The sequence below is a fragment of the Equus quagga genome, chromosome 4 (genome assembly GCF_021613505.1).
Source record: "Equus quagga isolate Etosha38 chromosome 4, UCLA_HA_Equagga_1.0, whole genome shotgun sequence".
In the NCBI taxonomy this organism is placed as follows: domain Eukaryota; kingdom Metazoa; phylum Chordata; class Mammalia; order Perissodactyla; family Equidae; genus Equus; species Equus quagga.
In genome coordinates this window covers 109,024,197-109,040,103 of record NC_060270.1, presented here as the reverse complement: position 1 = coordinate 109,040,103, position 15,907 = coordinate 109,024,197, and the positions used below count along the sequence as shown (strand labels likewise).

At 40.5% G+C, this 15,907-nt stretch overlaps 1 protein-coding gene across 4 annotated transcripts in view; it reads left to right on the top strand.

The window, feature by feature from the left end:
- Nucleotides 1-1,238: 1,238 nt before the first annotated feature.
- Nucleotides 1,239-15,907, top strand: part of ABCB11 (ATP binding cassette subfamily B member 11) — an 87,235-nt gene continuing 72,566 nt past the window's right edge. Inside the window, exons 1-4 of one of the 4 annotated variants that reach the window (XM_046657696.1) lie at nucleotides 1,239-1,369; nucleotides 11,480-11,582; nucleotides 12,632-12,653; nucleotides 15,612-15,663. In XM_046657696.1, the coding sequence (XP_046513652.1) occupies nucleotides 11,507-11,582; nucleotides 12,632-12,653; nucleotides 15,612-15,663 (150 nt within the window). In that variant the 5' untranslated portion in view covers nucleotides 1,239-1,369; nucleotides 11,480-11,506. Of the gene's footprint in view, nucleotides 1,370-1,643; nucleotides 1,710-11,479; nucleotides 11,583-12,631; nucleotides 12,654-13,776; nucleotides 13,847-15,611; nucleotides 15,664-15,907 lie in introns of those variants that run through there. The other 3 variants (XM_046657695.1, XM_046657698.1, XM_046657697.1) reach the window with 3 other exon arrangements.

Sequence of the window (15,907 nt, the reverse complement as noted above, 5' to 3'; positions counted from 1 at the left end):
GGACAGCTAATTTTTGACAAAACAATCAAGAACATACAATGGAGAAAGGAAAATCTCTTCAGTAAATAGAGTTGGGAAAACTGGACAGCCATGGTCACAAATGAAAGTAGACCATTATCTTATACCATACCCCAAAATGAACTCAAAATGGATTTAAAACTTGAATGTGAGAAAACATAGGCAGTGTGCTCTTTGACATGAGTCTTAGAAGTATCTTTTTCCTGGGTCCTAATAAGTACCAAACCCAGTATTATCACTCAGAAGTCCACCCATCCCAGGGCTTCTCAAACCAGTTTAGATAAGGGAATATCTAGAAATTTCTTTTCTTTTCTGACCTTGACATATTGAAATTTTAACACATAAAATATAACGACACAAAATTTGGGGCTAAATCGTAAACCATCTTGTATATAGATTCCAATAGAGATAAACAGTAGTAGATACTAAATTTTAAAGGAAAATTTATGGCAGAAAAATTTTAAATGGAGACAATGTGATCTTCTCATTTAATTTGATCTTATTTTTCACAAACTGAGAAGCACTGGCCTATTGACTGACTTCCAGAGCATGGGGTGGAAGAAGGTTAGCACAGAGTGGTCGGAACCAAAGGCTCCAGACCTATGAGTGGTAAGACCTGGGGTGCATGATTTAACCTCTCCATACTCGAATTTCCTCAGCTATAAAATGGGAATAATGATGATAGCACCTACCTCCTAGGGTTGTTGAGAAGTCCAAATAAGATGGTACAAAGAAAACTCTTCAACTGAGCCAGGTACCCAGCAAGGACTGGACCAATCTTAGCTGCTATTCATCATAGTGAGGCACACTTAGCAAAAGGTTAGCTCAGGCAGGGAGATAGGTAAAAAATAAGAGCATTTGAGAAAATGGAAGGATTAACAAGAAGGGAGAAGAACAGATACCGGCGGCACAAAGCCATTGGAGAAGCTGTATGTGTTTATTTGATTTGGATTTCTGTTAATTTGAACTTCGTAAAAAATCATTAATCTCTACTCACACAGGCTTCATCTGGTGGGTAGAGCCTGAGGTTATCGATTGTTCAGGCCAGAGTGCAAGGGTCATCTGAGAACTCAGAGTTTCCAGCAAAAGGCTGTTCCGGGTGTTCTTTTAGATTATCTGTTCCCGTGAAACTCTGGGGCTGCACCTAAGAATGTACTCACGGGCTGCAACCTAAGGATTTTCCAAGAGTAATCATTCAAATTGAGAACAGTCTAAAGGTGTTTTTTTTTTTTTTTGTCTTCTTATGCTTTTAAGTAACTTTTCAAAAATAAAGGCCTCTGAGAAGAAGAGTTGGACATAGCCAGAATCCCAGTGCTCTTGCTGGCTGCCCCGTCTTGCCTCTCCTTCCAAGGTGAGTCAGCACTTTCCAAAGCCTCTCCTTCCAAGGTGAGTCAGCACTTTCCAAACTACACTTTGCAAAGTGTACTCGCAATGGGCTTCCGAGTACACTCTGTGTTTGGGGTTATTGTTTTAAGCATGTTCAACCTTTCTTCAGATGTCACTGAACTGTGCTCAGGCTGGCCTTCCGGGCATTGACCCTTAAGCAAATAGATAACGTTCTCGAAAAAGCTTGAATTCTGTTCAGTGCTTTATAACGATGAAAACTGAAGTCGGAAAAGGTTGTAAAACCCTTTGACTCTCCACAGTGGAGTCCGTTGTTTCTTCTGGCTTCCTCAAGTTCCCGTTCACAGGTGAGTGACTTATACTGTCTACAGGAGTTGAGGACTGTGTTTCTGCAAGCCCATTTCCTCTAAGGCTCGCAGCGGGGGATTGTGATTCTCGTTCACTGAAGGTTGGTCTCCTGTCATATGATAAAGAATATTATAATGCCTGGATAGGAACTTGCAGAATGCATTAATGATTTCATAACATTACATACAATACAGATGACTCTCGGTTGCTATCTCGTTTATAGCAATACTATTTATGCATCAATTCTCTTGAGAATGCGAGTGTGCGCGTGTGTGTATGTGTGTGTCCGGTGTATGGGGTTTTGTGGTGCAAATGGATGAATAGATAGAATAATCTACCCATAGTAAAAATGCCAGTGAACTTCTTTTCTAACTTAGCTTTATGAAAGGACGATTCTGTTTCCACCGATAACTGCACATCCTACCCCGCAAAGCTGCTGCTGGTTTAATACAGAACTATACCGACTATCTTTTCTTCAACGGCACGATCATTACCTCATTCTCCCAGTTCTCGATAATTTAGATGCTAAACAATGTGAGCTCTGGATGCATGGCTGGAGGGGGAGAATTGGTTTCTAGAATCTAACTGCCTTTTTATGTTCCCTAGCCAGTAGAAATCGCATGTTGCTGATGCTTTGAACACATAGGTCAAATACCATTTACATATAAGACTGAGAGTAAAGTGCAGTGTTTCTAACTGTTTTGAGGGGAGAATAGCTTTCTTGACATGTTAGAGACAAATAATAATGATTGTATCTAAAACTCTTAATATTGGTATCTAATAGTGGTTATTATTAAACTGTTAAAGTACTAACGTATTTATAGGCTCTTGTTTAATAGAAGTCCTTTCTGTGTGCAGCCACATCCCGCACCCCCACCCCTCCTGACGTAGTTACCTTCCTACTCCGCTCCGTAACTCTAATTATTCCTATTTGAAGCCTCCCTTTTGCTGCCTAGGAGTTACTGTTCAGATGCCCCTCTCCCCACTTGATTGCAAGCCTCCTGAATAATTTGTGTATCTTACTACCGGGAGGAATGGTGACAGATATTTGCTGATGAATGCTGGAAGTGGATTAGGAAGTACTTTAGAAAAAAATTGCTCACTCTGTGGTTTTAAAAGTCACTGAAAGCACTAAAAAACCCCTGAGCTCCACTGCAGGAATCACATATTAGAGTTGTGGGTTGCTTTGTGAAGATGACAGAATTATGCGTTTAGAGGCAAAGCAGAGCTCTGAGTAACTTTGGCGTTAAATTCTATTTTGTTGAAGAGCAGTTCTTAGTTCTTCATCTCAGTTGTGACTCTGTGAAGAAAGGATATTCATGTGTCCCATGGAGATCACTGTGTATTTCTTTCCCTTCCCCATCAGATGTAGCCCTCAGGGCTAAAGGGGCCCCATTTTATCCTATCCCTGGACAGTGTTTTCTGCATTTTTGACACACACAACTGGCTGATCTGTAAATCAATATTTTTCTTCTTTTGTTTTTGTTTTTCTTCTTAGCATAAGTTAATATTTCTTTCCTCCTCTAATAATCATTGGAGAAATAAATCAATTGCTGGGTTTGGTAATACCAAAGGTAACCTACCTACATCCCTAAGTGTCAACAATGAAAGAAATTTTAAAGTCTTTTTAAAAAATTGGAATTTGTGGCTTAGAAAGTGACTACTTTTTGCTCTGAGCGTAGGATAAAATGGGGTCCCTTTAGCCCTGAGGGCTACATCTGATGGGGAAGGGAAAGAAATACACAGTGAACCTCATGGGACACGTGAATGGCCTTTCTTCACAGAGTCACAATTGAGATGGACTAAAGTTCTGCTTTTTTTCTCTGAGCAGCTCAGGGAAGGGGAGTTTGTGGCACTGGCATCCTTGGGAGGTTTTACAGAGGGGAAGATTTCACAGGAGAAAAGCCAAGGAGAATATTCACAGTGTGATGTGGGGCTGGGGAGGGCCCCTCCACTCCTGAGCCTGGCCTTGCACACTTCTTGTCCTCCCAGCTCCTCAACGGCTGTTAGGGCATTTACATCGTCCTAACCATCTTAGCCTGGATGTGGAAAAAAACTCAGCCTCTTCTTCCAGAATTCAGCCTAAGCAAGAGCAACACGTTTCAAAAGCAGTATTTGGGAGAAAATGAAATGGAAAGCAGAACAAATCTCCCCAGAGAAAATTCAAAACCTAGAGTACTGATAGAGTGGCGAGGTCATCTCCTAAAGTGACAAGAGCCTGGACACCGTTGGCTTGGCTGTGTCGCATCACACAGCCTGTTTCCTTTGGTCACTTCAATCCTTCAGGATACGCCTGGGAGGGAGATGAACTGCATATGCTGCTGGCCTTGGTGAATGAGGGTGTGCTCCTGCTTGGCCTGCGGGGATTTCTGTCCTTCTCAGACTGATTTCCTAGTTTCTCTGGGTGTGGGCTCCCAAGTCCCAAGCTTTCTCAGAGTGTTGAGGTTTTTTTAAAGCATAAATATGATCGTATCCTTCTCTCACCTAAAAGCCTTTATTAGTTCCTATTGCCCTTGCGATAAGATCCCAAGTCCTTAACGTTAAGAATTATGAGACCCCAAGGAATCACCCAGCCACATCCTTCAGAGCTGCTCCATCGACTTTCCTGCAGACTCAAGGGACCTCCTTGGGTCCTTGCATGTCTCTTGGGTCTGGGTCTTTGCCTGTGCTCTTCTCTGCCTGGAACACTCTTCTCTCTTTTATTCTCTTGCCTAACTTGCCTTCATCTTCAAGGTCCCATGCTAACTGCGCTGGTTCCAGAGCCTTCCCCAACTCTCTAGACAAGGGAGTCCTCTGCTTGAGGGTCTAGGAGACGCCCACGCTTCCTCTTTACTTTCGGTCATCATGCTTATAATTTCTTACGTGCCACCTGTCTTCCCTGCCACTCTATAAGCTCCATGAGGATTGGGCTGAATGGAGGGCTGACGCTCCAAAGGATTGTTAGGTTTGGTAAATCAGGATCTAGAGGATGTCTCCCTCGGCTTCAGGCTGTACTGAACTGACCTCATAATACAAGGGTCGGCAAACATTTTCCGTAAATGGCTAGACAGTAAATGTTTTAGGCATTGGTGGGGAGAGGTGGGTATAGGTTCTGTCACAGCTACTCATCTCTGCGATTGTAACACCAAAGCAGCCAACGACAAAACAAACCCAAATGGCCATGACTGTGTCCCAATAAAACTTTGTTTATAAAAACAGGCAGTGGACTAAATGCTGCTACTGTAGTCATATCCTTCAGCTTGACAGGATTCCAGCTCCTGGGAGAACTCTTCTCAACCCCAACTTGTTTCTTTTCTTTTTCTTCCTTCTTTCCTTCCTTCCTTCCTTTCTCTCTCTCTCTCTCTCTTTCTTTCTCACTTTCTCGGTTTCCCTCTTTCTCTTTCTCTCTCTCTCTCTTTCCTGCCTTCCTTCTTTCCCTCCTTTCTTTCTTTCTTTCTTTTTCACTTCTCCTGCAGCATCAAGAGCCAGTTGCTAGTGTTGATCCCAGCCTTTGGTGAAGGTCAACCCACTCATCTGTTGCTGCAGGCCTCTGTCTTAAAGTCACACTAGCAGCCTTGGTGTCATGTCCCATGGTGGGCACTGACATTTTCTACTCTTAGGATCCTTGATTTGCTCCTGGCGTGGCTTGTAGAGCCCTGTATCTCCTCCACTTTTGACACCTCAAGTCCCCTGTGGCACTGCTCACTTAGCCCCCTTTCTGAGGTCTGTCAATGTCCCAGGTTCTCTTGGGTGACCCATCCAGGTGCTGCTTTCTCTTCCCCAGCGTTGGTCTTCCAGAATGTTGTTACTAATGTTCTAAGGTAGAAAAATCTTTGATATGTCCATCCATAAAGGTCAGGAGATTGTCCTCTAATGAGTTTATGTCTTGATAAGATTACACATTTTATCACAGAAAAGAAAACTTCAACCCTGGATAGTTAAACAGAAGCACAACGTGGTACATAGGTTGTAGACCACATGCCATTTAGCAGAGAGGGACACTGGTCTTGGCATGGGCAATTAAGAATTCCTGGGGAGTTCCATGATTAGGTGGCCAAAGTCTGCCGACTAGTGTTTAAAAATCTTGATTTCCTGCTTTAACTCCTAGATTCTCTTAAGTTCATTGAAAGACAATTTTTCTGGAAGACCTTGAAAATTCTCAATCTGTTCCCAAAGAGATTAAAATAATTTACTATATAAAAAGGCAGAGTGGGGGCCAGACTGGTGGCACAGTGATTAAGTTCGCAGGTTCCTCTTCTCAGCGGCCTGGGATTTGCAGGTTCGGATCCTGAGTGCAGACATGGCACCACTTGGCATGCCATGCTGAGATAGGTGTCCCACATATAAAGTAGAGGAAGATGAGCATGGATGTTAGCTCAGGGCCAGGCTTCCTCAGCAAAAAGAGGAGGACTGGCAGTAGTTAGCTCAGTGCTAATCTTCCTCAAAAAAACCCAAAAAACAAAAAGGCAGAGTGAAAGGAAATAGCATGGTACATTATTTTCAACTGTGAGTTCTTTTGTGTTGGTTGACGTAAAATTTTTTTTTTAAAGATTTTATTTTTCCTTTTTCTCCCCAGACCCCCCGGTACATAGTTATATATTTTTAGTTGTGGATCCTTCTAGTTGTGGCGTGTGGGTTGCCTCCTCAGCATGGCTTGATGAGTGGTACCATGTTCACCCCCAGGATCTGAACCAGCAAAACCCTGGGCCGCCGAAGCAGAGCACGCGAACTTAACCACTGGGCCACAACACTGGCCCCAAGAAGTAAAATTTTATTATTGGCAGCTGTTAAGAATCCCTAATCAAAGTTTTCTGCAATGTATGATACCGAAGTACCTTTCACACACTTCAGGAAACTCAAGAACGAATTGTTAGCTTAGCTGTCATAGATAGCAGCTGAGAGAATAGAATTAGACGACGTCACATCTGCTTATATTGATGGGGAAGAATAACGTGACAAAACACCATTGCACTCTTGAATTATAGAATATACAAGTGAGGAGGGGATATCCTCTCTTGACCCTATAAAACAAATCTGTTTATCACTGAAAACGAGATTCCCACTATGTTTCCAGGCTTTCAGAGACTAGCAGAGATATTCTCCACCATCTGCTTTATGAGTTTTCCAAGGTCTTCTCTAACACAAAGGGAATTAACCAGTGGGAGAAAACGTGGTCTAATGATATGTCAGAATTTTGTTCTACACCTGTAATAATATGAGGCAATTCATCTAACATCGAATTCTGGAAACATCACCTTTTCTGGAAAATATTATAAGCAAGGCCTTGGTTTATTCTTTCCAGTAATTTTGGTATCTCATTGCATTTTCCCAAATTTAGTATTATGAAATTGCTGCTGTTTTTGTGGGAGCACTCAAGTAATTAACATTTTCAACATAAAGGCCTCAAAAGTCATCCTTGCCATTTCTGAGCTGGCCAGAGATAAGGCAGCTAGCTTCCATTTCTAACTGAGCAACCAGTGCATGCCCTGTAATGCTAGAGAGTATACATCTTTTGAAGTACTGCTCTTTGGTATGTCAAAAGGCAACAGGGACTATCAAAGTTCAGGGTGATGCACTGAATGCTGAGAAAGAAAAGAAACAAACAAAAGGGCAGCCGCAGATATTCAGTAGCTGGCCTGGCACTCTCAGCTAAGCCATGTCATTCTCCTATTAGAAAAAAACAATCTCAAAGAATACCAACTGTATTAGTCAGCATTCTCCAGAGAAACAGAACCAAAGTGATTCATACAGATATGCAGAGAGAGATTTATTATAAGAGATTGACTCATGGGATTATGAAGTCTGAAAAGTCCCAGCTGCAAGCTGGAGGCCCCGGGAAGCCGGTGGTATAGGTCCAGTCCAAATCCAAAGGCCTGAGAACCAGCAGAGTCAATGATTTAAGTTCCAATCTGAGTCTGAAGGCCCGAGAACCAGGAGCTCCAATGTCCCAGGGCAGGAAAAGATGGATATCCCAACTAAAGAAAAAAAGTAAATTCACCCTTCCTCAGTCTTTAGAAAAAATTAGATAATTTTTTTTATTGAGATACAATTGACATATAACATTGTGTAAATTTAAGATGTACAATGTGTTGATTTGACACATTTGTATATTGCAATATAATTACCACCATAGCTTTAGCTCGCATCTTTATCAAGTCACATAATTATCACTTCTTATTTGTGGTGAGAACATTTAAGATCTAGTCTCTTAGCAATTTTGAAGTATGCAATACAGTACTGTTGACTCTAATCACTATGCAGTGCATTAGATCTCTAGAATTTACTCATCTTCTAGATGCAAGTGTGTATCCTTTAACAACATTTCCCCAGCTTCCCCATGCCCCAACCTCTGGTAACCACCATGCTACTCTCTGTTTCTATGAGTTCAAATTTTTTAGATTCCATATATAGGTGATATCTTATAATGTTTATCTTTGTCTGGCTTATCTCACTAAGCACAATGCCCTCAAAGTCCATCCATGTTGTTGCAAATGGCAGGATTTCCTTCTTTCTCCTGGCTGAATAATATTGCATTGTGTGTATATATATATATATATACACACACACCACATCTTCATCCATTCATCTGTTGATGGACACTTAGGCTGTTTCCATGTCTTGGCTATTGTGAATAATGCTACAATAAACATGAGAGTGCATATATCTCTTTGATATCCTGTTTTAATTTCCTTTGGATATATACCCAGAAGAGAGATTGGCGGATCATATGGTAGTTGTATTTTGAATTTTTTGAGGAGCCTCCATACTGTTTTCCATAGTGGCTGAACCAATTTACATTCCCACCAACAGTGCTCAAGGATTCCCTTTTCTCCATATCCTTGCCAACACTTGTTATCGCTTGCCATTCTAACAGGTGTGAGGTGATATTTCATCATGATTTTGATTTCCATTTCCCTGATGATTAGTGATGTTGAGCATCTTTTCATGTACCCCTTGGCCATTTGGATGTCTTCTTTGGAAAATTTCTATTCAGGTCCTCTGCCCTCAGTTTTCCTGATTTTTGTTCTATTCAAGCCCTCCAAGGATTGGATGAATGATGTCCATCTGCATTGCTGAGGGCGATCTTCTACGAATTCAAATGCTAATCTTTTCTGGAGACACCCTCACAGACACATCCAGAAATAATGTTTTACCAGCCATCTGGACAACCCTTAGCCCATTCGAATTGACACATAAAACTAACCATCGCACCAACCTCAGACAAGGTCACTCTAAGATCAGGATAAAATATGACAAAGCAAGGCCAGTTCATAATTTTGTCCAAGCACAGGCAAAAACAAGGTCATTGTGCAATCCTCAAAATACTAAACATCTCTTTGTCTTGCTAAGTGAGTAACTGTCATTTCTGTGTTCAATCATAGAATTGCTCGAGCTTTCTGACAGCATAGAATCTGGAGAAACCCCCACTTCCTTGGACGCTCTCCGAAACCACCCAGCTAAAACCCAAGTCCTGTAATAGATTTTCTTCCTAATACCCCATAACCGAGACACCCTATCATCCCCCACAGTGTGTTGTCTCTCCCTGCAATAAGTAATAAATCCAGATTGTTCAATTACAGGTGTGCTCCTGGTGGTCTTTGGCTGAAGGGCATTGACAATGCTATGAGATAGAAATCCTTGCTATGCCTGGATTTTCATCTTTGAGAATGTTACTTTTTAGTATTAAAATAGAAATCACAAAAATCACTATATTCAGAAGGAAGTAAAATGTAAGCAAACCTAACATGAAATCTAGTGTACAGAATTGCTGAGAGGACAGAGAGGGAAAGTGAAGAGAGTAGGTTCGTTGATCAGCATTTTCTTCCTTAATATGAAGTGTGTTACTATTAATGACCCCAGAAGGGAGGGGTAGGAGACGGGGCAGGGGGCGGCTCCATCTCTAAGCTTGAAGGGTAGAGGGAATTTCAGCAGCCTTCTCCCTTTTTGCCAGCTGATGTACAGACACAATTTCATTTCATTTTCACAGCAGTTTGGCAGATTTTAGCACGGTCACCGCTGCTCCCTGACTTGAAAGATGGAGAAATTAGGGCCTGGAGAGAGGTTAAAAAGCACGTCCAACAACGTAGAATGAAGCCATAGGCAGTACCTGGGTCTGTGAGATGTCAAAGTTCATAGCAAGACACTTCACCATTGGCCTCTAAGTGCTGCCAAGTACTTGCACACCAGTGGGAAGAAACCATTTTAAATGAAGAGCTAAGCCAAGAAAAAAATAATTGGAGACTGATTTGTTTTAAAAAGTCTTATTTTAAAATTAAGAGATGCAATATTACAACTGTTGTTAGTCATTTTATTTTCTTATTTTCAAAGAATTTCTTTCTTTTATTCTTGAAAAAAAATTGAGAGTTAAAATTTCAAAAATGATAAAACCAGCAAACATTGCAGTCTCTGAATATAATACTACTTATATTGAACAAATTTTGTTGTTGAATAAAAGAATTTTGAATCTGGTTCATTTTGTCTTTTAATTTTTACTTACCTCGTAAACTACTTAAATAATGTTTCCCACTCTGCTTCTTAATATTGAATTTATTTTTTGCAAGTTATTTTTTATAAATCATGTTTGAGTCAGTCCTTGTGGTCTGGTGGTTAAGATTTGGTGCTCTCACCTCCAAGGTCCTTTCCTTGTCAGGGAAGCACACCACCCATCTGTTGATTGTCGCACTGTGGCAGCTGCATGTTGCTGTGATGCTAAAAGCTGTGCCACTGGTATTTCAAATACTAGCAGGATCACCCATGGTGGACAGGTTTCAGTAGAGCTTCTAGACTCAGACAGACTAGGAAGAAGGACCTGGTCACTCACTTCTGAAAAAATTGACCACAAAAACCCTATGAATAGGTGCTGAACATTCTCTGATACAGCACAAGAAGATGAGAGGATGGTGCAAGAAGACCAGGCAGTGTTCCCCTCTCCTGTACACAGGGTCCTTAGAAGTTGCAATTGACTCCGCTGTATACAACAATTCATTGCTGATCATTGCCCAAAATTTATTCATTGGGGTTGTAAAATAATGATTTTTCTAATTTCATAGGCTTTTAAAAATCAGGAATAGATATTGATTTTTATTGAATATTTTTTCCACATCTATCAAAATGATCAAATATTTTACACTAAGCAATCATTACATTGCTGGGATCAATGTTGCTCATTATATTTTTTTCATAAACTGATGAATTATATTTAACATCTTATTTAGAATTTTTAAGTCTATTTTCAAAAGTAATTCTATTTTTTTCTTATAACCATCTTGTTTGTTTTTATGTCAAGGTTATGCTTGTTTTATAAAATGCACTGGGTAGCAGTTCCCCTGGTCCCCGCTGGGTTCTCCATATCTTGGATGTAGGGGCTGCATTTACAAAGGATCACTAAGGCAACCCAGCAGTATTTATTTGGGCGTTGCTGGTCAGCTACACTAACCCAAGAATGTTGCCAGTTGGTTGTGCCCTTTTAGCGGTTTTTATTTTTACTCTTTAAAAAATAAATAATTAATTAAATACATAAAGCACAGATAAGCAGAAAGAACAACAAATAAAAAACAACTATCCATTCATCGACCAGAAGAAATCATTATCAATGTTTGAGTTTATCTTTCCTAATAATTAGACTGTTTCATGGAGTTACTAACCAAATAAAAAAACCTGCTTTTGTCTGTGATTGTTAGTGAAGGTTATTTCTTGAACCAAATTGTTCTTTCATTTGGCTACTTTGATTACAGAGAAAAGAGATAATAATTGCAATAATTCTTTTTTTTGGTCTTGTTTTCTTTTATAGGGTTATTGCCTGCAAATTGCAATCACCATGTCTGACTCAGTAATTCTTCGCAGTGTAAAGAAATTTGGAGAGGAGAATTATGGCTTTGAGTCAGATGGATCACGTAAGTGGCCTTTTTCTCTCACCATCTCTTGCACAAAGGGGTTGGAACAAGCTAGCGAAGTTTTAAGGGGCAGAGAAAATCAGCAATCCTATGTAGGATCCTTACTGGACACGTTTCTTACACATGCATGGGCGGTTGCTCCTAGAATCCATGTAATGGAATGTCTGAAAGAGCCAGGTGAAAACACACTCATACCCAGCATGTAGTGAGCACAGCTGGTTCAAAGTAGTCATTATTTTTGAAAACAAATCTTGTGATTTTAGATTTTACATAAAAAGAAACTGAGAGTTGGATAAATTTTTAAAAACTTGGCAAAAATCACTTCACTAGTAATTAATGGAGCCATAATCCTAATTCGATTCTGTCTGATTCCCACACCCAAAATATTAATCTCTGTCTACACTATAATGCCTCTTTACTCTTACTTGAAATAAATTAAGTTGAAATGCCAGGGGAATCAGGATGTGCTGTCCCATGGTGATGGTTGACATTAGCACCTTGGCTTCCCTACACTCATGACCCTGAGCCGCCACTTTCACTTCCTACCCTCCATCTGCTCTGATCTATGCTGGAGAAAATAATATGTGGCTTAATCTTATGGCTTCTACTGGCATGGATGTGTCATTGACCTTTTATTGTCTAGTTAGTTTATGGTCTAAATTTTAAACAGATAAATTCTCATGTTTCTAAAGAACCAAACAATAAATAAATATTCGTTTTACTTGGTAATTCAAAAAATCAGATTTTCTTTAGCTAATTTAGAAATATTGGTCTCCAGTTGATGTCAGAAGATACAAATATTTTATATCTTGGAGAAAAGTCCAGAAATGTAGTCAAGCCAGCAGTCCTGAACCTGAAAGAATGTCCTCTTCTATGCTGTGGGGAGAGAGAGAATATGAGAGAAAGGAGTAAAAGCAAATAATCACTTTGCAATGTTCCACAAATAAAAGTAACTTATAAGAATGTTTTTCCAGAGCAAAATTGTTAATGACTATGTTGCATTTTGTCATTGTCATTAACTGCTTTATGCATTGTTTTTGTTCTGACAGATAGCAATGATAAAAACTCAAGGTAAGTGACTATTTTGACAACACAACCTCCTTTCTAGAATAACTCCATAATATTCCTATAAAAGGCACAAAGTAGAGAGAATATTTTTGTGCATATTGTACTTCCTATAAAGTGGTATAGATAATCCGTTCTTTTTCTCTTAAAAACATTTCTGTAATTTGATTTCAAAAACCTTTTGGAATATCCCTTCTGGATTAGGTCCTAATCTCCCCTATGCATCTGGGAACACCACAGAATTTCTCATCGAAACAGGCAGAGGCAAAGTTGGACAAGTTTGGTTTCATGGGCACAGGGCAGGTCCCTACACCCCAAATTCTTCCCATAGGCAAATAGTAGACATCTAAAATTTAATTATTAGATATTTATCTTTAGTTTAAGAGTTTAAATCCTCATATAAAACAAATGTCAGCTAATCATACTTCGAGCAGGATTAGATGGAGTCTAACTTGGGAGACAGAAGGGCAAGCTCCTGAAATAAAGATGGTGAAAGGGAGAGGTTGAAGGTATTTCAGGAATCTTAAGTAATTCACGGCAGAGGGAGGTGGATGTGGTAACATTAGCTTTGGACTAGGAGTGGTAGGGTCAGCCTGTGCCCAGAAGAACCACACTTTTCTCACTGGGTAGGGAGAAGATGAAAATAGATGTGGCTCAGATAAATGGCAAAAAGAGGATGAGCAGGAAGGTGGAGTGAATTCTTTGGTTTTCAGAGGAATTGAATCTATTTTCTGATGGGTGCGGTAACGTGGAATGAGACGATCACAGTGAAAATTTGATACATCTGCTGAGGAGAATGGGAGCAATCCGTGGGGATGTGGGAGGAAGTACAGGGTTGTTGGATCAAGCTAATGATGAAGACAATACTTATTTACTCACTCATTCCACAGGTATTGATTGAGTGCCTATCAGTAGTCAGACACTATTATAGGTGCTGAGGATACAGAAAAGACCAAAATAGGCAAATACCTCTGCCCTTGAGGAGCTTACATTTTAGTGAGGGAGACACAATAATCACCATAAATAAATAAAATATATAGTATAGTAGCTAGGGATAATCTAACACTTTCTTTCTAGGAAGAAAAAGTAAAAATTGGAATGGAGTTATAAAATGATATGGAGGAAAGTTGAAATTTTAAAGACTTTGGCCAGGGAAGGCCCCACTGAGAAGCTGACTTTTGAGAGAAGGTCTGAAGGAGGTGAGGGAGTTGGCCATGCAGGTATCTGAAGAAAGAGCATTCTGATGAGAGGAAAATAGCAAGTGCAAAGGCCCAGAGGTGGGAACAAATTTGGCATGGACAAAGGTCAGCAAAGAGGCCAGGTGGCTTGGGTGGTGAGAACTGGAGTACAGTAGGAGGAGACAAGGTCAGAGAGCCAACTGGCCAGACTGTGGAGGGCCTTGGACGTTTCAGCAGGAACTTGGCATTCTACTCTGAGCTAGAAGAGAAGTATAGGGCAGCTGAGTGCCAGGCATGGCATGTGTCGGCATCAGTTCACATGGGGAGAGGTTGTCTCCAGCAGGCCCAGCAGGCCGGCTTCAGGAGGAGAAGGGCAAACAGCTGGGTGGATGCAGAGATGGACTTTCCAAGGAAGCATTTGGGGAAAAGGATTGAGGATGATGGTGAGAGTGTGGTCCAAATGGCAAGCAGTGGGACCTGAGATGCGTGGAGAAGGAGGCAAAATCTTCATGGAGTGTAGCAACTGTAAGTAAATGAAGGGTTTAAGGGACTGCAGGTCTCAACTGAGATGACAAATAAGTGTGGAAGGAGGAGGGAAGTGCTAAAACAAGGTACATGGGCAGTTCCAGAGTGCCAATGTAGTAGAGTGGTTCCCAGTAAAAGCAAGGTCCAGCGTATGTCCGTGAACAGATGACTCAGGTGAAGTAGAGATCCCTGGAGTTGAGAAGGTCAAAGAAGGATTAAGCACAACTTTATGAGAAATGAAATGAATAAGAAATACTAAGGAAATACGATTTTATGGGAAGTCTGGGAGTTTTTCTGAATTTTCATCATATCAATACTATTTTATGTAGTCAAATTTTTAAGGGCTACAAGGAAGCTTTAAAACAGCTAATTCAACCACCTTAATTTACCCACAAGAAAATGTAGGTAGAAGTAGGTCGAGGGTAAAGGCTGATGTCCAATAGTTATTTGTTTCTGTAACCGGAAGTACAGAGCACTTTTTTTTTTTTTGGTGAGGAAGATTGGCCCTGAACTAACATCTGTTGCCAATCTTCCTCTTTTTGCTTGAAGAAGACTGTCACTGAGCTAATGTCTGTGCCAATCTTCCTCCATTTTATCTGTAGGATGCTGCCACAGCGTGGCTCAATGAGTGGTGTGTAGGTCCATGCCTGGGATCTGGGCCTGCAAACTGTGGACTGCTGAAGCAGAGTGTGTGAACTTAACCACCATACCACTGGGCCAGACCTAGAGCATTTTTATTTTCTTTCAATACCTCTCAGAAAAACCTCATTGAATCTCTGCTGAACATGAGATATAGTTATACAGAAGTCTCTAGAAGAAGTAAATTTCAAGAATAAAAGCTTGTTTTTAAGATGCCAGGTTTGGCAAGAATTTCTCAGCCAGTGGAGACTTTCTTTCTTACTAAAGAATGACTCAAAAAATTGCCTCCTAGGGCCGGCCCCATGGCTGAGTGGTCAAATTTGCACGGTCTGCTTCAGTGTCCCAGGGTTTTGCAGGTTTGGATCCTGGGCTCAGACCTAGCACTGCTCATTGGGCCATGCTGAGGAGGCGTCCCGCATAGCTCGACCAGAAGGATCTAGAACTAGAATATACAACTATATACTGGGGGGCTCCAGGGAGAAGAAGAAAGAAAGAAAAAAAAGAGGATTGGCAGCAGCTGTTAGCTCAAGTGCCAATCTTTAAAAAAGAAATCACCACCTAGGCAGAATTTCTCATTGTTCTGGAAAAGATGGTCTGTAAATCCCTATGTTTTTCTTCTCAGGTTACAAGATGAGAAGAAAAGTAACAGCAGTCATGTTGGCTTCTTTCAATTGGTAATAAAACTGTGCTGATTTATGACATAGGTTTTGCAACTGTGAATTGTTCAGATCATGGAGAAAGTGTTAAAACTTGAGTCATATTGGCAGGTTTTTAACTACAGTGACCACTTTTTCTTAAAGCTTATCTCTGTGATAACATGCTGAATAGCAACTAGAAATATATTGCTGATTAAACACACAAATGCTATCTGATAGATCAGAAAGTGTCCTGGAAAATAATTGCTAAGCCCATAATTAT